General features: G+C 41.1%; 1 protein-coding gene across 2 annotated transcripts in view; it reads left to right on the top strand.

Moving 5' to 3' along the window:
- CAP2 (cyclase associated actin cytoskeleton regulatory protein 2) overlaps positions 1-25,696 on the top strand; it is a 138,034-nt gene that overhangs the window by 78,560 nt on the left and 33,778 nt on the right. For both annotated transcript variants that reach the window (XM_082638459.1, XM_082638460.1), the window contains 2 exons: positions 20,162-20,305; positions 20,637-20,722. In XM_082638459.1, the coding sequence (XP_082494585.1) occupies positions 20,162-20,305; positions 20,637-20,722 (230 nt within the window). The remainder of the gene's footprint in view (positions 1-20,161; positions 20,306-20,636; positions 20,723-25,696) is intronic.

The following is a 25,696-nucleotide window of genomic DNA, read 5'->3' as shown; positions in this document are numbered from 1 at the left end:
CCGTGGTTTTCCTTGACTCCATTAGCAGAAGGCAGCTGCCATTTTAAATAGCATCCTCCAAACAAGGAGCCTTGGAATCATCCTCCGTGTGTCCCTCTGCCAGCACTTTTCATACTCCCCTCCTTCATCAGCTCAGCACTTGGTTGATGAGTGCCTACTAAGTGTCAGGTGCTCGAGATGAAGCAGAGGAGAAACAGGTCCGTGCTTGTCCTGCGTTCCTCTAGATGCATCCCTGTCTCCCGGTAGCCCTTGCCACTGCCCGCCTCAGCCCCTCATCACACCCTATCAGTGCCCCCTACCTAACTGGCCTTACTGCCTCTGCTTGGTGCTTCCCTCTGCACCTCACTCTGACTCTCTCCTCTCCTCCCAGACTAGTTAGTCTTACCTCCTCTGCTTACAGTCCTGCCAGGGCTCTTTACTGAAATCCACATTCCTCAGCATTGCAGGTGCGGCCCCAAGAGCCCTTTCCTGTCTGTCTTGACAGCCTCCCCACCCAGAACACCAGCACAGGATCTGTATTCCACGGCATCCAAGAAAATTGGTTGTTTTCTGCACACCCTGACTTTTTATGCCTCTGTGCTTTTTGGGGGAGGGGAGAGATTTTTGTCTGCCGTTCTGTCAGCCTAGAATGCCCGTTCCCCTCACATTTCTTCTCATCCTTAAAGATGAGCAAACATGGCCCCTCTGGATTGTCCCACCTGATGCCCAGCCCCCTCAGACCAGCCCCTCCCCCAACCCTCCTGAGACTCGGTCACACAGCACTGCTGGCCACTAACCATGTGTTCACATGCCTGTCTCCTACATCTTGAGCAGCACAGGGCCAGGAATGTAGTCACTGTGATAAGTAATAGTGATTGTTCAATGAATTTTACACCCTGTTATTTAAAAAAATTCATGTTACAAGCCAACATTAATTCCGGAGAGAAACTGTTAAGCCCGCCTAAACCTCAGTTTCCTCTGCTGAAAAATGGAGACAGTAATACTTCATTTCAAAGTCATTGCAAGAATTAGCATCCATCGTGGTAGAAACCATAGTATCAGTCATATCGTGGCATCTCCCTGAAGAGTAATTTGTGTGAGTCACTCAAGTGTGCACTTTGAGTTACCACAGTTGACCTCAAATTATACCCTCCAGAAGTGTAGGGAGGAAGGGGATTAGTGATTATGGAGCACCTGTTGCTTGACACCTGTGAGGTGGATATTATTCACTCGGTTAATAAGGAGCAGAATCAAGACTAGAACCCAGGAATGACCCTGTGCCCAGGTGTGCCCCCACCATCAAGACATTCTGTTACTACAGGGTGACTCGTCTTTTGCTTGTGGCCCACTCGTACAAACAGAGAGAAAGTCTAGAAACTGATAATAATTCCAGAATTTATGAAACTGATGGCCGCTATGAGCCACAAGAGAAACTGCCTTTAAACAAATCAGCAACACAATATCTACTATTCAGTACCGGTGCCATCCGGCAACAGTGTGAAAGTTCTTGGAGTCCAGCATGGTGTCCACACCTCAGAGGTGATGCGGGTGTGCCTGACGTTGATTTGGGGCAGCCTCTCCCAAGGACTGTCCCTCGGTGCCCCAGAGATTGTCAGAGCTCCCCCTCTGTGCTCCAGCTAATCTAGTATACACCAGGAGCATGTGGGTAAATGGCCTGGGATTCTCAAGAAGAGGAGACCAAAGTTTCCATTGTAGGCTCGCACTTTTGACTGTGTATCATGGGCACTCTGCTCTCAGTTCTTTTATCCATTTTGATGTTTGAGCAGTAATTCCATTTTGTTGGCTATCAACGGCATATCGTTTCTTCGGTATCTGTGGTCAGTAAAATGTTCAGATAATTAGAAGCTCCCATTTCTAGGCTTCTGTTGTGTCAGATGTTATGCACATGTGATTTTATTTGGCCGTCATCATAACCTCACAGATGAGTATTACTCCTTTTTTCTCCAACCCTCTCCAGTCCCCAACAAGGGTCCTCCTGCCTGGTGTCACTGATGCCAATAGAATGAGGCCGAGTGTGGTTCACAAGCAAAGGAAAGCTTTACTCTTTTTTTTTTTTTTTGGCGGTACACGGGCCTCTCACTGTTGTGGCCTCTCCCGTTGCGGAGCACAGGCTCCGGACGTGCAGGCTCAGCGGCCATGGCTCACGGGCCCAGCCGCTCCGCGGCATGTGGGATCTTCCCGGACCGGGGCACGAACCCGTGTCCCCTGCATCGGCAGGTGGACTCTCAACCACTGCGCCACCAGGGAAGCCCAGGAAAGCTTTACTCTTTGATCAAAGAGTGGAGAGGTGCACACACGTGTTAGGGTTCTCGGTGGGAAGGGGATAGAGTTCGCCCTGCTCGTGGCTCCAGATCCCAATGCGGATGCAACATCTCAGCTTGCGGCCCTGAGATGAGGTGTCTGCACAACCGTCTGGCACCAAGAACTCAGGTCTACACACAGCACCCTGTGAGCAAGTGAAGCTAGACTAAGCACAAAGGGAAAAAAAGAAGGTTAGACTTTATTACCCAGATTCTATTTTTATTACCCAGGAATTATTAATGGGTTTTGCCGGTGACACTTTCATAGGCATCCTCTCTGGGGCTCAGAGAGGGGCGTTAGCCCCAACGCACATGAAAGATGTGGTTTAAACCCAGGTGTGTTCTACTCCAAAGTCAATTATGCCTATATTTTCATTATGCCCAAGAATATCAGCTTTGAGAGTCAGACATACCTAGGTGGAAATCCCAGTTCTGGCCAGATGATCTTAATCAAGTCACTAAGTATTTTTTGACGTTGTTCCTTCATTCATAAAACAGGAATAACAATGCCAATCTTTCCAAGGTTTTGTGATGTTTAAATAACATATAGACTACAAAGTACAGTGTCTGATAATATAGTAGCCAATCAGTAATTCATTTCCTCCCTCCCCTTGAAACTGATTCTCAGATGATACTCACCCCAAAGGGCTCATGCAGACTTTTGTGGGGTTCCTAACATGGCCTGCTGATGAGGACCAAATCCCATTGGCTTAGCTCCAGCCTGTCTCTATGTTTCCTCTGGGAGGAACGTTCAGTGTACCAGGAGGAAGGAGAGAGTTTGGCCTTTTGGCCTCTCCTTTGCAGAATTATATTTTGTACTTTGCAACGCTAATGTGTGATGCTTCAAAGGTACAGCTTAGATATTCAGAGAAATCTTCTAAAACCAAACTATGGAAAATGTTTATATATTTTACCTCTCTGAAACTTACCAACTTCTCTTAAGATGTTGGCCAGTGTATTCATATTTTAATTTTTTTGTTTTGGGGTCACCATATAAAAACAAGGAACTGGTGATATTTCATAAAGTAACTCTATGGGCTGGATAACAGAAGGACCCAGAGCTGACAAAAGATGCCTAAAATAAAAAACTAAGATTGGTAAGACATCACGTGATCAAATGGGGACTTGAAACTGCAGCTGGTGGCTTTTATTCTGTAATTCTAATCAGCAGCAAGCATATTTTCCTCTATCATGTGCCAAGGTCAAGAGTATCTGGAATTGAAAGTGAACTATATAGCCTGTGAGTGGCTGAATTCAGGTGAGACAGCTGGGGGGAAAGCAACTTTTATCCCCTTCTAGTTCCTGTTTTGCCCTCATGGATGCTCCATATTCCACTCTGATCAGCTGCTAGCATGTGACAGATGGGCTGGATCAAACAGAATGAACCAAATAATCCGTCAAATATTTCAGCCAGCCAAAAATTCTACTTAAGCCTTTTTACATTAATTAAAAACTGCCCAGCACCCTGATCCCTTTTTCCTGTTCTGCTCCTTTTTTCCAAGTATGATGTATTGATTATGTGTATTTGTTTGCTCTCTGTTCCCTGCTTGTAAACCCTACAGGAGAGGTCTTTCTTTTCTCACTGATATGTTCCATATACCTAGGATTATACCTGGCATATAATAGGTGTTCAATAAACATTTTAACCGATTATAGGAACAAAAAAAAAGCATGATGAGGTCGGGGTAAGTGGACACCGAGCCAAAAAAAAAGTTTATGAAGGAAAACAGAAGAGGAGGATGTAAAAGAAAATGTCTCATAATTTTGTTCACTTATGAATAAAAAAATACACATCAAAACAGGATAAAATATTGCCATCTTAGGTAGATAAGTTCATTTCTGCTACACAGATCACATCTGATTTCTCAGAAGGTTCATTTTTATTTATCACTTCAACATTAATTCGTTTATTCATTCACTCACCTGTTATGTGACAAGCATTGTATTTGGCATCAAAATGCAAGCTAGATCACCAACATACAGTCATATAAGATGATTGGGTCTACTCCAAATCAACTGTCTTAAACAGTGTGTCTCCATCCATTACCTCAATTAGTTAAAATATGGTACAGGGCTTCCCTGGTGGTACAGTGGTTGAGAGTCCGCCTGCCGATGCAGGGGACACGGGTTCGTGCCCCGGTCTGAGAAGATCCCACATGCTGCAGAGTGGCTGGGCCTGTGAGCCATGGCCGCTGAGCCTGCATGTCTGGAGCCTGTGCTCCACAACGGGAGAGGCCACAACAGTGAGAGGCCCACGTACAGGAAAAAAAAAACAAAAAACAAACAAACAAAAAATATATGGTACAGATGAAGCCAGGTCCAAAGATTTGATATCTCCGTGGGCCAGCTAGTTTCAGGATAGAATGAGCAATCAGCCTGGCAAGTTAACAAAAATAATTACCACCAACCACAGAATAAACTCATAATCCATGCTAGCTGTCTTCACAAATGTTTGCTGCTTGCCAGAGTGGATGACTCAGCACACACCATCACCAGGAGAGAAACAGCAGAGAGCTCACTCCTTGCTGACTGGGGGCCAAAAGCACCATCCTCGTATCTGAGGAACAGCACATTTATCCATTGTACATTTATCCATTGTGTTGCACTGAATTGAGAATGTGAGAAGATGCTCCCAAGCAGAGGCAAACTGTAGAGTGGAAACCAGAAAAAGACTCAGCTGGGGGGAAAATGTTAAGGACAACAGCCACATTGCAGGTAATACAGTAGTGAATTGTGGCCCCTGGGAAAGGTTGCTTAAGGATAGATTAAACAGTGTGTCTGAATCTGAGCTCCTAGCCTTCCTGCTAAATCCTGTTCCTTCTGCAATGTCTCCTTCTCAAGTGATGGCAACTCCATCCTTCTATTCTCTCAGGTCAAAAACCAAAGAGTCGTTCTGGACTCCTCCTTTGCTCGGTAGCCCACCTCCAGTCCATAATCTACTTCTCACAATCTCCACTGCAGTCACTCTGGTCGCAGCTACCTTCATCTCTCATCCAAATCATTGCAAAGTCTCAAATATGATCTCCCTGCTTCCACCTTACCCCTTGCCCCCCTGACAATCTAGTCTCAGTACTACAGCCAGAGTGATTCTCATAAAAGAAAATCACATCATGTCGTTCTTCTGCTCAAAACCCTCTGGTGATTATCATTTCATTCAGGACAAAAGCCAGAGTCCTCTCAACAGCCTTCATGGTCTGTGCCCCTGCTCCCTGCTGCTTCCTCTCCCACCTCGTACCCCACCACCTTCCCCCTCACTCATCCAGCTCCACTGGTCTGCTTGCCAGTCCTTGAACACCGGAGACACATTCCAGCCTTAGGACCTTTGCAACAGTTGTTTCCTCTTGCAGTGGTTGTATCTGCCTCCCCCAGATATCCACATGGCTAATGCCTCCTCCAACTATTTATTCAAATATCACCTTCTCAATGAGACTGACTCTGGCCCTATTTTATTTTATTTTATTTTAATTTTTTAAAAAAACATCTTTATTGGAGTATAATTACTTTACAATGGTGTGTCAGTTTCTGCTGTCTAACAGAGTGAATCAGCTATACGTATACATATATCCCCATATCCCTTCTCTCTTGCGTCTCCCTCCCACCCTCCCTATCCCACCCCTCTAGGTGGTCACAAAGCACTGAGCTGATCTCCCTGTGCTATGTGGCTGCTTCCTACTAGCTATCTATGTTACATTTGGTAGTGTATATATGTCCATGCCACTCTCTCACTTCATCCCAGCTCACCCTTCCACGTCCCCGTGTCCTCAAGTCCATTCTCTACATCTGCGTCTTTATTCCTGTCCTGCCCCTAGGTTCTTCAGAACCTTTTTTTTTAGATTCCATATATATGTGTTAGCATATCGTATTTGTTTTTTTCTTTCTGACTTACTTCACTCTGTATGACAGACTCTGGGTCCATCCACCTCACTACAAATAACTCAATTTCGTTTCTTTTTATGGCTGAGTAATATTCCATTGTATATATGTGCCACACCTTCTTTATCCAATCATCTGTCGATGGACACTTAGGTTGCTTCCATGTCCTGGCTATTGTAAATAGAGCTGTAACGAACATTTTGGTACATGACTCTTTTTGAATTACGATTTTCTCAGGGTATATGCCCAGTGGTGGGATTGCTGGGTTGTATGGTAGTTCTATTTTTAGTTTTTTAAGGAACCTACATACTGTTCTCCATAGTGGCTGTATCAATTTACATTCCCACCAAAAGTGCAAGAGGGTTCCCTTTTCTCCATACCCTCTCCAGCATTTATTGTTTGTAGATGTTTTGATGATGACCATTCTGACTGGTGTGAGGTGATACCTCATTGTAGTTTTGATTTGTATTTCTCTAACGATTAGTGATGTTGAGCATCCTTTCACGTGTTTGTTGGCAATCTGTATATCTTCTTTGGAGAAATGCCTATTTAGGTCTTCTGCCCATTTTTGGATTGGGTTGTTTGTTTTTTTGATACTGAGCTGCATGAGCTGCTTGTAAATTTTGGAGATTAATCCTTTGTCAGTTGCTTCATTTGCAAATATTTTCTCCCATTCTGAGGGTTGTCTTTTCATCTTGTTTATGTTTTCCTTTGCTGTGCAAAAACTTTTAAGTTTCATTAGGTCCCATTTGTTTATTTTTGTTTTTATTTCCATTACTCTAGGAAGTGGGTCAAAAAGGCTCTTGCTGTGATTTATGTCATAGAGTACTCTGCCTATGTTTTCCTCTAAGAGTTTTATAGTGTCTGGTCTGGCCCTATTTTAAATTGAAACTCATCCCCCACATATATTTCTGATTCCCTTCACTTGACTTTTTTTTTTTTTCCCCTTATGGCTTTTAACAACTAACATACCATTTAATTTAGTTATTCATTATGTTTACTGTCTGTCTCCTCCTGTGATCATTCATCTTATATGTCAACTTGCCCGGGCCATGGGATGCCCAGATATTTGGTCAAACGTTATTCTGGGTGTTTCTGTGAGCATGTTTTTGGATGAGATTAACATTTAAATCAGTAGACTGGATAAAGCACCCTCGTGTGTGGGCCCCATCCGATGGGTTGAAGGCCTGAATAGAACAAAAAAGCTGACCCTCCCCTGAGTAAGGGAGAATTCCTCCTGCCTGACTGCCTTCAAACTGGGACATCAGCTTTTTCCTGCGTTTGGACTCAAACTGAACATCAGTTTTCTGGGTCTCAAGCCTGCTGGCTTTCAGATGGGAAAACTTAAACTCTCAGGTTTCCCGGGTCTCCAGCTTGCTGACCCACTCTGCAAATCTTGGGGACTTGTCAGCCCCCATAATCACATGAGCCAATTCCTTATAAAACTATATATGTAGTCACATCCTGTTGGTGCTGTTTCTATGGAAAACCCTGACTAATACACTCCCCACCCTACTTGGACAAAAGAGGGTGGGGACATAGGAGTCCTTATGTTGTTCACTGCTGGGAATTGCCTGTATTGTTCACTGCTCTCCTCCACCTCTTCTGACCAGCCCTGGCGCGTAGATGGTACTCAGTATATATTTGTTGAATAAATGAAGAAACAAGTGGACCAACAGGTAGCAATCTTTAGATATATCTTTAGAGATATGGTGACACAGTCATCTCCATTTTATTACATAGTCAAGCGCTATAGGCTTCATAGCTAATGACTGAGCCAAAGATCAAAGAACGGTCTTCCTGCACCTGCCTCATAGAAAGGAAATCTGGATGTACATCACGTTTTTTGCTAGCTTCACACATGCTATTAGCCATGCTTTCCCTTTGGGGTCAATGTGAAAAACCAAGCACAGCAGCCTACTGGCACTGATCGGACTTTGAGTGCATGTGATCTATGGTACAAGGGAGCCTTACATCAGGAAAAGCTGTGGGACTCTTCTGGACTTGGAAGTAGTCAGAAATCCCTCTTGGGTAGTAAAGAAGCATCCCATGGCCATGGGGCAGCACAAAGAGAAAAGATAGCTCAAGACTTGAAGACTAAAGGCAAATAAATGTCATTAGCCATCAGTTTGCTCTGCAGAAGGAATACTGTGGCATTGTTTCTAAATGGTCTGCCTTTCCAAACACAAGGTTAGATGTGTGCAAGGAGAAAGAGAAAACAGAGAAGATAAGGACAAAGGAGAGGAAGGAGATTCTACTTGCCAGTGGTGATTAGGAGTTGGGGCAGGGCTGGCCAAAAAAAAGACTGACTGTGAGGCACCAACAGAAGATAGAACCTCAGTGCAGAGGGGGAGGGTTGTGCCAGCCATCCTGTCAGAGATGATTATAGCTCCTGAACACAGCAGCTCTGCGTGTGTGTGTGTGTGTGTGTGTGTGTGTGTGTGTGTGTTTTGGAAATGAGAGAGAAGAGACTTCTTTGCCTCCATTAAATGCCCTTGAAAGTGTTTCCATGGTAATGAGCAAGGATAACTGGAGAGCAAGAGGACAAATGAACACACGGTAAGCAGCCCAGCAGACCCCTGTGACTTCCTGAAGCCACTTCACAGGCTTCGGCTGGCAACCTTTCCCAGAGTCTGTTCCACAGAAAACCAGTGGGGGGACGGGAGGGAGGTGTGAATAAAAGGTTCTGTGGGCAAAGAAACCTAGAGACATCAGGGTAAACAAGATAAATGGACTTCTTTAGTAACTCCTTTAGTATTCTGAGGTGGATCATGACTTGCCAAAAGGGAGATGTCATATGCAGAATTCCTTCAAACTCCATGGATCAGGAAGCACTGTTTGTCTTGAGCTGTTCTCCAAACCAGGGCCGGGGCTCTGTCGGATGCACTGTGGGAAGCAGGGCTCTTGAGAACAGCGGACAGTAGAAGCTGAAAAAGGTTGTGGTAACCTTAAAAGAGAAAGCTCACTTCTGATTAAGGACGATTGGAGCTCTGTATCAGTAGCTTGGTACAATAATGGCAAATCCGCCCTGTGGGATGTCTTAAGACTTACAGAGCAGTTGTTGAAATTTTTTGCACCTTCTGAGGTTGAACTGGAAACTGTAGATTTACGTCATCTCAGCAATATTCTGCATAAATGAATCTCGAAGAGAAGATCTGGCCATCTCTCTACCATGGGCCACTTATCTAGGGGAAAGACAATGACCCCGTAAATGCAGTTGACTGCACAGGGATACTTCAAGTGATGACTTTGGTAGTTTAAACTGAGATTTATCATTAGAAAGTGGACAGAACTGGGGAAAACCAGTCAACATGGTGAATGGCATGCAGTTAATGCTCAAACGTTGGTAGACAAAAATGTATAGCACTTCGGGGAGGGGGAGAGAGAAATTAGGAGTTTGGGATCAGCAGATATAAACTACTGTATATAAAATAGGTAAACAACAAGTTCTTGCTCTATAGTACAGGGAACTATATTCAATATCTTATAATAACAATGGACAAGAAATGAAAAATAATATATCAATATATGTATAACTGAATCACTGCTGTACACCAGGAACCAACACAACATTGTAAATCAATTATACTTCAATTTTTAAAAACTTAACAGCAGTTCAGATTTCTTTTCTATCTCAGAGGACTAATTTCTGATCACAGTATATTGTATTAGATTTTATAAAGCTGGTAAATTTGAATGGTTTTGGCAATTCTCTCCAACTTTAGAAATTGTTAGTGAAGTCCCTGTGCGTTTAAGTAAAAGCACAGTGAGATCTACTGTTCAGCTTTAATGTTCAGAATCCCATAAAGTAAAATTATAGGTGATTATAAAATGTATCACTGTCAGAAGCCAGATAGTACCTACCCAAAGAGAGGGAAAGTTGATGTCTTTTCAGCTGTGTCCATAAAATAAGTTGAAACAATGACAAAGTACAAGATGAGATTCTTCTCAACCATCCAGTCTATTCTCTTATGCTGACTGTGGATAACCAGGTTAAGTTTTTGATTTTCAACTTAATTTCCCCTTCTGGTTTCTCTCTGCCATGATTTCGTATGTCTTTATTTGTCATTGCCCATTATTGACGCACTGCTTCCTTCCCGGATCTCAAATAATCTAGCTAATCCCATGTCCCTGCCATGAACCCAGCATTTTCTAGGAACCCATTTTGTCCAGTCCAGTCATACAGGAGAGAGACACTACAGCTTTGTATGTGTCCCACATACAGTCGTTAGCCAATACGTGAATGAGTGGAAAAGATGTATTTTCTCTGATTGGACTATTATCTTCCTGTACTATCAGTGAAATTCTCTTCCTATCAGAACAACTATAATGAAAACTATAACTCTCATTCTGAGGAGCAGTTGATGTTAAGTTTGTTCGTTTCTATCGTCTTCTGACCCCTGTTGTTGCAGTAAGATTCAGGAGATGAGATATTGTAAGGATACAAACTATTTGGGTTACTGTGTATACATGTAGATATCCATTGAACTTGACTTTTTATATCACATACCTACCATTCTGAGACAAGTCAAACATTGAGAGCTTAGAGAAAATTGTGGCCCACGTATCACATCAGCAGAACTGTGTTCTTGTTCTGATGAATAAATTTTAGGTTTTAGAGTGAGGGCTTCCCCAGATACTGCGCACAAAAACTAAAAATGATGACAGGTGGGGCTCACACTTGTGAACAGTGGCAAAGACAAAAAACAGGAAGTGGGAACTGACAAGGAAGTGTCCATTGTTCATTGGGTCAATGGCCCCAAAATCCTAAATAAGGCTTTGCATGATTCTGAGAGGTTTAAATATATTGATAAGCAATAGTGTAAATTGTTATCTGAATAGTTTTTAAAAATGACTTTGGAGAAGGCTCTTTAGCCTGTGGTTTGCTGAATCCTTTGGCAGAAAAGACTACACTAAAAATGCCCAATTTGCAACTGTTCTACCTTTATGAGAAAAATACAACAATTTGACATCAAGCTTCAGTGCTACCCCTGAGGTTCTATCTGAATAGTTCTGTGTCCCAGGCTCCAGACCTCTGCATTTCCAGCTGTTTTTTTGGCAGATGTCAGTAAAGAGATATCATAGGGATGATCCTGGGCCCCAGTGCAATATTAAATTATGTTTCACGTATATGGGTGCTTGTCATTACTTTGTATGCTTTTCTGTTATGTCTGAAATAGTTTGTCTTTCAAATATTATTACTGGGAAAAAAATGTGCTGATGAGTATAATGGGTTGTTGATAGATTTGTATTAAAAATTTAAGTAGGAGTTTATGCATGTTGGAAGGTTCTCTCATAAGTATCAAGACAATGCAGTTCATAATGGAAAGCAATTCATTCCTTTTACTCTTTAAGAATGATTTTTTTTTAAGATTTATTTTTTTATTTATTTTTGGATGCGTTGGGTCTTCATTGCTGAGCGTGGGCTTTCTCTAGCTGTGGTGAGTGGGGGCTACTCTTCGTTGCTGTGCACGGGCTTCTCATTGCAGTGGCTTCTCTTGTTGTGGAGCATGGGTTCTAGGCATGCGGGCTTCAGTAGTTGTGGCTCGTGGGCTTCAGTAGTTGTGGCTCGCGGGCTCTGGAGCGCGGCTCAGTAGTTGTGGCGCATGGGCTTAGTTGCTCCGCGGCATGGGGAATCCTCCTGGACCAGGGCTTGAACCCATGTCCCCTGCATTGGCAGGCAGATTTTTAACCACTGCACTACCAGGGAAGTCCCAAGAATGATTTTTTTTAAATTGACGTTTAGTTGATTTACGTTATATTATTTTCAGTGTACAATATAGTGATTAGATGTTTTTATAGATTATATTACATTTAAAGTTATTATAAAATACTGGCTGTATTCCCTGCACTGTACATTACATGCTTGTATCTTATTTATTTTATACGTAATAGTTTCTACCTCGTAATTCCCTTCCCCATCTTGCTCCTCCTCCCTTTCTCCCCTCTGGTAACTAGTTTGTTCTCTGTATCTATGAGTCTGTTTCTGTTTCATTATATTCATTCATTTTTAAATTTTTTAGATTCCATATATAAGTGAAAACATATAGTATTTGTCTTTCTCTGTCTGAATTATTTCTTTAAGCATAATAATCTCCAGGTCCATCCATGTTGTTGCAAATGGCAGAATTTAATTCTTTAAGAATGATTTTTAAGGAATAAAAGCAAAAAAAGCCTTTGGGATTCTTGAGTGTATTTCTGGTTTGTTTGTTTGGTTGCACCGTGCCGCATGTGGGATCTTAGTTCACTGACCAAGGATCAAACCCGTGACCCCTGCATTGGGAACGTGGGGTCTTAACCACTTGACTGCCCAGGAAGTCCCTTGAGTGTCCTTTTTTTTTTTTTTTTTTTGCGGTACGCGGGCCTCTCACTGTTGTGGCCTCTCCCGTTGCGGGGCACAGGCTCCGGACGCGCAGGCTCAGCAGCCATGGCTCACGGGCCCAGCCGCTCCGCGGCACGTGGGATCTTCCCGGACTGGGGCACGAACCCGCGTCCCCTGCATCGACAGGCGGACTCTCAACCACTGCGCCACCAGGGAAGCCCACCTTGAGTGTACTTTTAAGAGAGTTTAACAATCATAAAATAAGACATATATGTGGAATGTAAAGCCTTAAGAACATATAAAAATACTTTCCAAGGGATTTGTCATAATGCAGTACAATGGCAGCTACCATAGCATCACGTACATTCATGGAGCTCAGTTAGTTTTATTTATTTAGATTGATTTTCTGTGACAGTTTTGCAAATGTTTTAAATTTTCAAGTTGTCTTAAGTGTACAGATGTTTCTGAAAGTGTTATCGTGAGGATATTCTGAAACCTCCAAAATGTTTCTGGACAGTGGAAAATTTTTATATTAGAGGAACAATGAAGGGAAATTAGAGAAATATCTACAATTGCACCAAAGCAAGTTAATGCAAATTAGCATTTCTGATAAAAAAAAGTTTGCTTTTGACTTAAAATGATGAAAATAATTGCTTCATTTATTAGAATGTGCCCAAATGATATATTTTTAGAAGCAAACACTGTTCCTGATGTGGATAACCTTTGCCTGAAAAAATGTCAACTATTCTTCTTCATCTGAATAATTTATTCTGATAATTTCTGAACATGTTTTCCTAGAGCTACTTCCCTAATGCTGAGAAAGTCTTAATATTATTTGATATCTATAAATTTAATAACACGTATATGAAATTTTTTCTACCATTGAAGGTACAAAACTGGTTAGTATGTTTTAAAACTTTTCCCTTCATTACAAAAGAAATGCATATACATATTAGAAAATTTAAAATATGTGGATAAGGCAATACAGTTAAATAAAAACTTTGATGAGTATCTTTCCATATGTTTTCTGTGCTATATACTCATATGCACTCACATGGAATCAACTGGTAAAACTTTGTACAAAAACAACTAAGCCAAAGTAATAGTGGTTGATATTTGGTAGTATGGTTAGCTAAGATGTACTGCTTGACATAAGCTTTCTTAGAATTTTTTAATGAAGGTGGGAGTCAAATATTAAAAAGTCCAGTTTTTACTTTAATGCTATTAAGTTTGCCTGAGTTGTAACAATAATGTCTTTGTAGTATTTGTACTTAAAACATCCTTTCTAAAAATGATAGTTTCAGCGAACTTGCCAGTATACTGATGGGTTTTTATTTGTTTTTGTGCTTGCTTGTTTTAACTGAACTGCTTAAATTCAACTCTTACGATTATTCCTTATGGTCTTAACAGCCATTATTTTTAAAGTAATTGTTATTTTTGAAGATATCTCTGATAATTACATCTACAAGAAAAAAATCGCCATTTAGCAGTGGTTTTCTCCGTGTGGTAGAATTAAGGACGTTTATTGTTTACTTATGTTTTTCCATCTTTATTTTCCAATGTTTCACAAAGAGCATGTAATCAGAAAAAGAAATTATTTTAAAAGAAATAATATCAGATTGATCCATTTTCTACCTGATGTAGAAACTACACAAGAACCATGGATTCCAGAAATAACAAGCTTATTTCAATTTACTCAGTGACACATCTTTGAGGTCAAACTCCCAGAATTTGTTCCATCCCTTACAAAACAGCATGAGTGGGAACTTGGTTTTCCTTTTTGGGTAAAGTTTCTACAGAGCTTGCTGATAAACTGAGATGAAGCTGATAATGGGTCTCAACTCTTCAGCTTTAAAGCAGAAACCAGGGTCATAAAGACATGGAGTCCTGAAATACTCTCCAAAGTACAGTCCCATTGAGCTAAGATAGTGCTTGGAAACACTTGCGGAAACGTGCAGTTTGCACATGCATCTTCTCCAGTTTGGCCATTTTGACCTTCTGTTAAAGCCACAGAAACCTGGGGAAGGGCAAGGGAGATTTTTCAGCTAACCTTCACATGAGTCTTAAAAAATGATTTTCTTTCAGGGAAAAGTCTCTCGGAATAAAAGAAACCTGAGTGATAAGTTAAAAAATAAATCTGGGTGAGGCCTATGTAAAATTGGCCAATTTAAAGTCATTCCAAAGCACACTAGCTTTTAGCTGTGTCTGAAAAGCTACCACCGATGCATACCATTGAAAAAAACCCAGGATGCCTCTGAAATTTATCTCCCATCAGTGGAAAGCCCTTTTGTAGCGTTAATTGACATCAGTGCAATTCAACCTGTATTTATTGAGTATGCTTAATACATGCTTAATACTTAAACAGGTGGAAGTTCCTCTAATAGCCCCCCACCACCCCACAATTCGCTTTTCCTCTGATATCCCACACGGCCAGCCTTGATGGAAATCACACCACAACTCGAATGTTCTCTCTGTGTTTTTGATTGCAGCTGTGAAAGTTCAGGATGAGCTGGAGGATGTAAGCCTCCTTTAAAGTACACAAGAAATCTATTGGCACAGAATAAAAGCTGTTGTACTTAGTCCTCTCAACATTACTTTTTTTTTTTTTTTAATGAGGACAGTTCTTCACGCAATTGCCAAACTAAGGCAGAAGGAAACTTTCTCAATCTTTTTGGTGCTTTCATCAGATAACCAATATAAAATATCTTCCAGAATACTCTGTCTCCTCAGACTTTAGAGTTTGTTCTTGGGAAGTTAGAGATAAACAAAGATGGCCTTAATAAATCTATCTAACATTGTAAATATACAGTTTCTGGTTCTTTTTCCCCTTGGGGCAATAGGCCAGATATCACTAACAATTCAGATATTCTGGCCTTTCTCAAAAATGTCATTACATCAAGAATATCATGGCTTAAAAAGAAATGAAATTGAGTTATTTGTAGTGAGGTGGATGGACCTAGAGTCTCTCTTACAGAATGAAGTAAGTCAGAAAGAGAAAACAAATACCATATGCTAACCATATATATGAAATCTAAAAAAAAATGGTTCTGATGAACCTAGGGGAAGGACAGGAATAAAGACGCAGATGTAGAGAATGGACTTGAAGACATGGAGAGGGGGGAAGGGGAAGCTGGGACAAAGTGAGAGAGTGGCATGGACATATATACACTACCAAATGTAAAATAGATAGCTAGTGGGAAGCAGCCGCATAGCACAGGGAGATCACCTCAGTGCTTTGTGACCACCTAGAGGGGTGGGATAGGGAGGAGGGAGGGAGGCGCAAGAGGGAGGGGATATGGGGATACATGTATATGTATAGCTGATTCACTTTGTTATACAGCAGAAACTGACACAACATTGTAAAGCAATTATACTCCAATAAAGATGTAAAGAAAAGAAAAGAATATCATGGCTGAGCAAATCACTGCAGAAAATTAGGATGCTTTTTACTAGTGTTGCCATAATTAAAATCAGCTATCAGCTGCCTTCTGGGAAAACCTATATAACGCACCTTTGATTGGATGTTGAATTTGGGCTAAAAAGGATCCCTTGAAGAGGGAAGTGTTTCCCTTCTAAAGAGTGAAATTCCAGGGAGGGCATTTAAACCTGACTTTAGCAGTCATTCACCAAGAAAATGGAAGAGCTGTGTTTGGGGCAGGGACTGTTTAGAGGGGTTTTGTTTCTTTGTTGAGAGTTTGGGGGTGTTTGCTTTTCCTGTACTGTCATTACACCCTCATATTAGTTTGCCAATGTTGCCAGAACAAAGTACCACAGGCTGGGTGGCTTAAACAACAGAAATGTATATTCTCACAATTCTGGAGATTGGTAGTCCGAGATCAAGGTGTCAGTAGGGTTGGTTGCTTCTGAAGCCTCTCTCCTTGGCTTGTAGACGGCTGTCTTCACCCTGTGTCCTCACATGGTCTTCCCTTGTGAGTGTGTGCATCCTCCTCTCTTATAAGGACACCTGTCATATTGGTTTAGGGTCCACCCTCATGATGTCATTTTAACTGAAGCACCTCTTTAAAGACCCTGCCTCCAAGTACACTCACATTCTGAGGTCCTGGGGGTTAGGGCTTCAATATTTGAATTTGGGAAGGACACATTCAGCCCATAACAACCCTGATTTAGGGTCTTCCTGTCACACCTATGAGACCTTTCCTTTGTAATGGCCAGAGGGAAAATGAGAAGGTGGGAAGGTATTCATGAATTTTCCACAAGACCTGGCTAGCTTCTGCAGCAACCTTTCTTTGTTCTTCACCGCCTTCAGTATGGAAGAATTTTAAAAGTCCACTAACTTTGAAGGCATTATGCTAAGTGAAGTAAGTCAGAGAAAGACAAATACTGTATGATCTCACTTATATGTGGAATCTAGACAGACAAACAAACAAAACCCCACCAAACTCAGAAAAAGAGATTTGTGGTTACCAGAACTGGGGGCTGGGGGGAAGGGGGAATCAGAGGAAGCTGGTCATAAGGTATAAACTTTCAGTTACAGATAAGTACTAGGGATGTACTGTGCAGCGTAACGACCATAGCTAACACTGCTATATGATATGTAGGAAGGTTGTTAAAAGAGTAGATCCTAAGAGTTCTCATCACAGGGGGAAACTCTTTTTTCCTTTTCTTTTTATTGTATCTATATCAGATGATGGATATTAATTAACTAAACCTATTGTAGTAATCATTTCACAGTATATGTAAATCAAACCATCATTCTGGTTTGATTTGTATATATTTACACCTTAAACTTATACAGTGATGTATGTCAATTATTTCTCAATAAAACAGGAAAAAAAAGTCCACTGAGAACTTTAAGAACGCTTTGCTTTCTTTCCCTGTATTTCTTTTTGTTTCTCCCAAACAAAAACATGCCTTCTCCATCTGCAGATCTCAGTTAGAAAATGTTTTTCCTGATTTTGCATGTCAGTGATAGGAAAGAGCTGGCCAGTGAATCTTGTCAATCAGAGATTTTTAAACTGGCAGATATCTTTGAGGTCTCCTGCTATTTGTCCAGCACTCACAATGTACCTGACTCCTTACCAAGCACAGACATGTTCTCTCATTTACTCCTTCTAACAGCCATGTGAAGTGAGTGCCATTATCGACAGTATTTTGGAGATGTGATCATGGAATCATAGACAAGTTTGGCCAGTTGTTTAAAGTTCTAGAGCTTAGTACACTGACTTGCAAGGACTTGAACCCAAGCAGTCTCATCCAGACCTGAGCCTTTACTCTCCCTTGCTGGGGAACTAAGATCCCACATGCGGCACGGTGTGGCCACAAAAAAAAAATACCCAACCGTATACATGTAAATGCCCTCTGATATTTTCTATTCTTTTTCAGTTACTTTTTTAAAATACTGATTGTGACCCACTTAGCTGAGTCTGTCAAAAACCTGAACTAGAAGACCTAATTTAGACACCTGTAACCCTAAAATCCTGTTAGCCTACATGGATGTTTATTTGGAGCCTCTCTTATCTTAAATACACAGACTGTTTGTTTGAGGCAAATGAATATTATGTATTAACAGAGAACATATTTTTTACCCCCAGTCTGAGCTAACTGAGTAATAGTAATAATGATAGTCAATTAACGTTTATTGTGTCCATCCCATGTGCCAGAGGTTTAAGACGTCACCTCTCCTGTAGCCTATAAGCTGTAAGTATTATTATCTCTGATTTACAGATGAGAAGACCAAGGCTTTGGTTAAGTAGTTTGCTCAAGGCCTCATAAAGTGTCAGAGCAAAGATTTGAACCAAGGTCATTATAATTCCAAAGCCTTTATACATTTCTTTTAGGGGAGGGCATATACAGGGTCAAGAAGGAGAAGTGAGGGCTGGAAGCTACTGCAGCTGAGCATTATTTCTTCCCTAATGGTTTGCTGTCCCTGGCAGAAACACTGTCCTAAAGGATGTTAAACTACCATTGTAGCAGTGATTAAAATCTGCACCTGGGAGCTTTTCCAATTGCCCCCGAAACCCAGGCCACCCCCAGACCAGTTAAATCAGAGTCTCTGGGGGTGGGGCCCAGGCCTGGTTTGTGTGTTTTTTGTTTTTATTTTTAATTTATTTATTGCTGCGTTGGGTCTTCGTTGATGCACACTGGCTTTCTTCAATTGCGTCGAGCGAGGGCTACTCTTTGTTGCGGTTTGTGGGCCTCTCCTTGCAGTGGCTTCTCTTGTTGCAGAGCATGGGCTCTAGGCACGCGGGCTTCAGTAGTTGTGGCGCACAGGCTTAGCTGCTCTGCGGCATGTAGGATCTTCCCAGACCAGGGCTCGAGCCCGTGTCCCCTGCATTAACAGGCAGATTCTTAACCACTGTGCCACAGGGAAGCCCCCCAGGCCTGTTTTTGAAAGCTCCCAGGTGATTTCAATGTGTAGCCCAAGTTGAGAACCTTGAAGTTCGGTTAAGAACCTCTGAAGTCTTGGTTAAAGAAATTAAGGAGCTTTAAGGGGCTTTTCTATTTTAAAAGACTATGTAAAATACTGCCAAAACCTCTTCAACTGCTTTTACAAAGCTGAAGTACAAACTGTTGCTATTTCTTTGGAGAAAAAAAAAAAAATCAGATAACTTGTATCTGCTCTTCCAAACCAAAGAAAGTCAAGAATGCTATGGGGAGATGCTACAAGCACCAATCTCTGTGATACTTCATAACTCAGCTCACATAATTTTAGAAGTGTTTTTATGTGACTAGAAAAGTCAGTTGTTGAATCAATTAATCAGAAGTGAGAGGGGTGGGACTTCCCTGGTGGCACAGTGGTTAAGAATATGCCTGCCAATGCAGGGGACATGGGTTCGAGCCCTGGTCCGGGAAGATCCCACGTGCCACGAAGCAACTAAGACCATGTGCCAGAACTACTGAGCCTGTGCTACTGAGCCCGTGTGCCACAGCTACTGAAGCCCATACACCTAGAGCCCACGCTCTGCAACAAGAAAAGTCACCACAATGAGAAGCCCATGCACCGCAACAAAGAGTAGCCCCCGCTCACCGCAACTAGAGAAAGCCCGCGCACAGCAACTAAGACCCAATGCAGCCAAAAATAAATAAATAAATAAATAAAAATTAAATAATAAAAAAGAAGTGAGAGGGGTGAGTAGCCATCAGCCAAGTTGTCTGAGGACAATGCTGAAAACCAAACCAGACTAAGGTTACTATAAATATTATAAGCTGTTACATTTTCGTACAGAGAGCCTCAGTGAAAGATTTCCACTTTTTCACATGGATTAGTAATTAAGGTAAAAACCCAGGACCCTTCCTCACGTCATTTTCCCACAGGAATAGGAAGATATCCTTTTACTAACTTCTACCTTTCCTGATTTTAGACACGTGTTATTCTAGGCTGTGATCTGTGCATTCCATTAGAAAATATAACTTGATCTACACTCAGTTTCACTGTGTTCCATGCAGCGGTCTCCAAAACGGGGACTGTATTGTACTGCTGCATTTTTTCCATGTCTCAGGAGACAGCATTAATAATGTAAGAAATCTGCACAATTTTCATACTTCAGAAAATGAAAATACAGTATGACCATAAGAAAAAAGTCTGCTGGATTCTGAAAGCCCCTGACAAATGACAAGTGCTGAGTAGCCCTGCTTAGGCCAGCGTGGGTGGAGGTGCTGTGCTTCCATTCTGTCCTCAGTAACAGTGCTCAATGTTTGCTTCCAGAACGATGTGGCTGCACTTCTGAAACCAATATCGGAAAAGATTCAGGAGATCCAAACTTTCAGAGAGAGAAACCGGGGGAGTAAAATGTTTAATCATCTCTCGGCTGTCAGCGAAAGCATCCCTGCCCTTGGGTGGATAGCTGTGGTGAGTCTGGCTGGAATGTTGCCCCTGCACCTTGTCAGGTTTGTGGAGTATTTGGGAGAACTCATGGCTGCCTTCAGGCTCCTTCATCCTCCGCCTGTTACATGAAAGGAAGATTCCTTTCAGGCTGAATACATCAGCCCTTTCTTACCCTTTTGAAGTTCAGGGCTTTGTGTTCTGACATGTGGAAAGTGCTTCACTGATTTTACAGAGCAAGATTTGCCTCCAACTTTCAAGTCAACATCTGCACTGCTTCTCTTCTTCTTCAAGGCATTTTCTTTCTTACCCTGTTTTTTTTTCTTTCTATGCTTTGGTGATGGTCCTGTTCTCTCAGTCCCCCAAACCCGGTCCTTATGTCAAGGAGATGAATGATGCAGCCACCTTTTACACTAACAGGGTCTTAAAGGACTACAAACACAGGTACGTACCTTCTTTTATTGACCAAATTTTCAATTGATTGTTTGTTAGACATTTGTCCCCAAGCTTAATGTAGTTCATTACTGATTCCTTTCAAAGTCTAGTTTACTACAAACATTAAGGAAAAATCCCATCTTCCCAGGTAGAGCAAAGTGGAAAGTGAAATCAATGATCCAGATAATATGTGTGTTTTAGAAAGTCTGCCTCAGTTCTCTGGTAATGAATAAACTCTCCCCATGTGAATGCATGTCACTCTGTTATGTATCCCCACAATAATGAGAGAGATCCGTGATGGTTTGTGATGGACCAGCCCTAAATAGACAAACCTTTTACACTGATCAAAATAGAATTGGTGAGAGTTCCCTGGTGGCACAGTGGTTAGGAGTCCACCTGCCAGTACAGGGGACATGGGTTTGATCCCTGGTCTGGGAAGATCCCACATGCCACGGATCAACTAAGCCCATGCATCACAACTACTGAAGCCCACGTGCCCTAGAGCCTGTGCTCTGCAGCAAGAGAAGCCACCGTAATGAGAAGCCCATGCACAGCAAAGAAGAGTAGCCCCTGCTCTCTGCAACTAGAGAAAGCCCATGCGCAGCAACGAAGACCCAAGGCAGCCAAAAAATAAATAAAATTAAAAAAAAAAAAAAGAATTGGTGGGTGAGGAGAGAAAATAAACGGGGCTTAGGAAATGAAGTATAAATGAGGAACAGAGATGAGATGAGACAATAAACCAGGCCAATGAGAGGGAAACCAGAGATTGCGTTAAGATGAAATACAGTTGGGTGGACAGAGAGACATCTGTAAGAACAGCCGCCATTCAAAGTGCTGCTGAAAGTACAGATGAGACTGAACCAACAGGTTTTGCCTGGAGAGCCAGCTTAAAAGGACATTGCATTCTCCAGCACAAATAATAGATCCTAGAGAGCCGCAAACTGGGGCTAGAATTGGAAATGGGACTAAATGGGGAGAGGCCAGAGCTGAATAGACAGGAAGATATCTCTGAACTGCTGAAGGGGTGTCATGAGATCCCTCACCTCTGATGATGTCATGGCCTGCCTTGTCAATAGCTGGCAAGATGTGATGTGGCTGATGCTTCATCATGCAGGAAAGGAATGAGGTGAAAATAAGAGCAACAAAGTTCCACCCCCTGGGCACTGAGCTCAGAGTGAATCCCCCTCTGAGCCCTTAGGTGACGGGAATAGAAATGATCATCAGTCAGCAAATGCAGGGGTTCCTGCATTTCACTCACAGACCCAGACTGTCCAGATGAAAGGAAACTTGAGGACCTGAATAGTCTGGATAATTGCTTCAATTCACTTCTTTCTATTACTAACATAGATCTAAAAATATCAGCCAGAAGAACAGGTTTTAAGTAGGAAAAGAAGAAAACAACATTATAAGACAAATTTTGTATGGAATATAGAAAACTTGCACAGAATGTGTAAATAAATACCTCCTGTAGTCCCAGGTCATTGACCAATATTACATATTCAAAACTTGCATAACTATTTCTTCTATAGGTTATTTTTGGTTTTAATAAACATTGAGTAGATACAGGAGAATATTTATAAATATATGTAAGATATAAAAATTACAATACAAAAAATACCCATACATCCAACAATCATTTTAAGAAATATGTACCAATACTTTCTTTTTTTTACTAAAAAATAACAGTCACACTCAGCAACCCACTCCTAGGTGTATTTCCAAAAGAAATGAAAACATGTCCACACAAAAGCTTGTACATGAATGTTCATAGCAGCATTATTTATAGTAGCCAAAATGTGCTACTGATGGATAGACAAATGAAGTGTATTTGTCCATCGACTGATGAATAGACAAACTGTATATCCATACAATGGTATATTATTCAGCCATTTTTAAAAAAATGAAATATACAAGTAGCAGTATGGATGAGCCTTGAAAACATTGTGCTGAGTGAAAGAAGTCAGACACAAAAAAACACATATTGTATGATTCCATTTATATGAAATTCCAAAATAGGCAAATCCATAGAGACAGAAAATAGGTTAGCAGTTGTCTAGGGCTGGGGAAGTTGGGTGGAAATGTGGAGTAACTGCTAATGGGTGTAGGATTTCTTTTGGGGGTGATGAAAATGTTCTAAAACCACTGTGTTAATGACTGCACAATTTGAACTAAACTATTGAATTGTACACCTTAAATGGATGAATTGCCTGGGATGTGAATTATATTGCAATAGAGCAATTATACTAAACAAAATAAGACAAAAACCAGCCGCAGTGTTCCCCTCCCCTCATAGAGTTTAGTCATTCTATGTTAGCAAAACAGGTCTTAGAGCTTTTAGGAAGCGCAGCTTTCGAGACAGACTTCCTTCCACCTCTTTTCCTCCTGAGGTCTCTCCCACCCTAAGGAAACTTTGGTTAAATTACTGATACTCAGTAACAGACTCCCTGCACCCAGAGAACCGTGTTTGAGGCAACTGTGCCCAATGATATAACTCCAAATGTTGCCACTTTGTGTTGGAGACTATAGAACTGTGCAGTATGAATGAGAAGAGGCAAAATGGGCATAGAGGGAACCTACCTCAACATAGTAAAGGCCATATATGACAAACCCACAGCAAACATCATACTAAATTGTGAAAAACTGAAAGCATTTCCACTAAGATCAGGAACAAGACAAGGATGTCCACTCTTGCCACTCTTATTCAGCATAGTTTTGAAAGTCTTAGCCACAGCAGTCAGGGAAGAAAAAGAAAAAAGGAATACAAATTGGAAAAGAAGAAGTAAAACTGTCACTGTTTGCAGATGACATGATACTATACATAGAGAATCCTAAAGATGCCACCAGAAAACTACTAGGACTCATCAATGAATTTGGTAAGGTTGCAGGATACAAAATTAATGCACAGAAATCTCTGGCATTCCTATACACTAACAACGAAAAATCAGAAAGAGAAATTAAAGAAACAGTCCCATTTGCCATCGCAACAAAAAGAATAAAATACCTAGGAATAAACCTACCTAAGGAGACGAAAGACTTGTACTCAGAAAACTATAAAACACTGATGAAAGAAATCAAAGATGAAAAAAACAGATGGAGAAATATACCATGTTCTTGGATTTGAAGAATCAGTATTGTGAAAATGACTATACTACCCAAAGCAATCTACAGATTCAATGCAATCCCTATCAAACTACCAATGACATTCTTCACAGAATTAGAACAAAAAATTTTACAATTTGTATGGAAACACAAAAGACACAAAATAGCCAAAGCAATCTTGAGAAAGAAAAATGGAGCTGGAGGAATCAGGCTCCCTGACTTCAAATTATACTGCAAAGCTACAGTAATCAAGACAGTCTGGTACTGGCACAAAAACAGAAATGTAGAACAATGGTACAGGATAGAAAGCCCAGAGATAAACCCACGCACCTATGGTCACCTAATTTATGACAAAGGAGGCAAGAACATACAGTGGGGAAAAGACAGCCCCTTCAATAAGTGGTGCTGGGAAAACTGAACAGCTACATGTAAAAGAATGAAATTAGAACACTCCCTAACACCATACACAAAAATAAACTCAAAATGGATTAAAGACCTAAATGTAAGACCAGAGACACTATAAAACTCTTAGGAGAAAACATAGGAAAAACACTCTTTGACATAAACCACAGGAAGATCTTTTTTGACCCACCTCCTAGAGTAATGAAAATGAAAACAAAAATAAACAAATGGGACCTAATGAAACTTAAAAGCTTTTCACAGCAAAGGAAACCGTAAACAAGACAAAAAGACAACCCTCAGAATGGGAGAAAATATTTGCAAATGAGACAACAGACAAAGGATTAATCTCCAAAAATACAACCAGCTCATGGAGTTCAATGTCAAAAAAACAAACAATTCAATTTAAAAATGGGCAGAAGACCTAAATAGACATTTCACCAAAGAAGACATACAGATGGCCAAGAGGCACATGAAAAGGTGCTCAACATCACTAATTATTAGAGAAATTCAAATCAAACCTACAATGAGGTATCACTTCACACCAGTCAGAATGGCCATTATCAAAAAATCTAGAAGGAATAAATGCTAGAAAGGGTGTGGTGAAAAGAGAACCCTCCTGTACTGTTGGTGGGAATGTGAATTGATACAACCACTATGGAGAACAGTATAGAGGTTCCTTAAAAAACTAAAACTAGAACTACCATATGACCCAGTGATCCCACTACTGGGTATATACCCTGAGAAAACCATAATTCAAAAAGAGACATGTACAACAGTGTTCATTGCAGTACTGTTTACAATAGCCAGGACATGGAAGCAACCTAAGTGTCCATGGACAGATGCATGGATAAAGAAGATGTGGCACATATATACAATGGAATATTACTCAGCCATAAAAAGAAATGAAATGGAATTATTTGTAGTGAGATGGATGGACCCAGAGTCTGTCATACAGAGTGAAGTAAGTCAGAAAGAGAAAAACAAACACTGTATGCTGGCATGTATATATGGAATCAAAAATAAAAAATAAAAACATAAAAAACGATACTGATGAACCTAGTGGCAGGGCAGGAATAAAAACATAGTCGTAGAGAATGGACTTGAGGACACGGCAGGGGAGGGGGAAGCTGGGGTGAAGTGAGAGTAGCATTGACATATATACACACTACCAAATGTAAAATAGATAGCTAGTGGGAAGCAGAAGCATAGCACAGGGAGATCAGCTCGGTGCTTTGCCATGACCTAGAGAGTTGGGTTAGGGAGGGTGGGAGGGAGACGCAAGAGGGAGGGGATATGGGGATATATGTATGCACATGGCTGATTCACTTTGTTGTACAACAGAAACTAACACAGAATTGTGAAGCAATTATACTCCAATAAAGATCTATTAAAAAATTTTAAAAAGAAAAAGAAATGAAAGACAATCTGCTCTGCTCACATAAAAATAGCAGTTCAGGAAAGAACAAGCTTAAGTTGCAAAAA

Source organism: Mesoplodon mirus (genome assembly GCF_964341445.2).
Source record: "Mesoplodon mirus genome assembly, chromosome: 12".
NCBI classification, from domain to species: Eukaryota; Metazoa; Chordata; class Mammalia; order Artiodactyla; family Ziphiidae; genus Mesoplodon; species Mesoplodon mirus.
The sequence above is the reverse complement of the archived record's forward strand: the minus strand, read 5'-3'. Positions and strand labels throughout refer to the sequence as shown.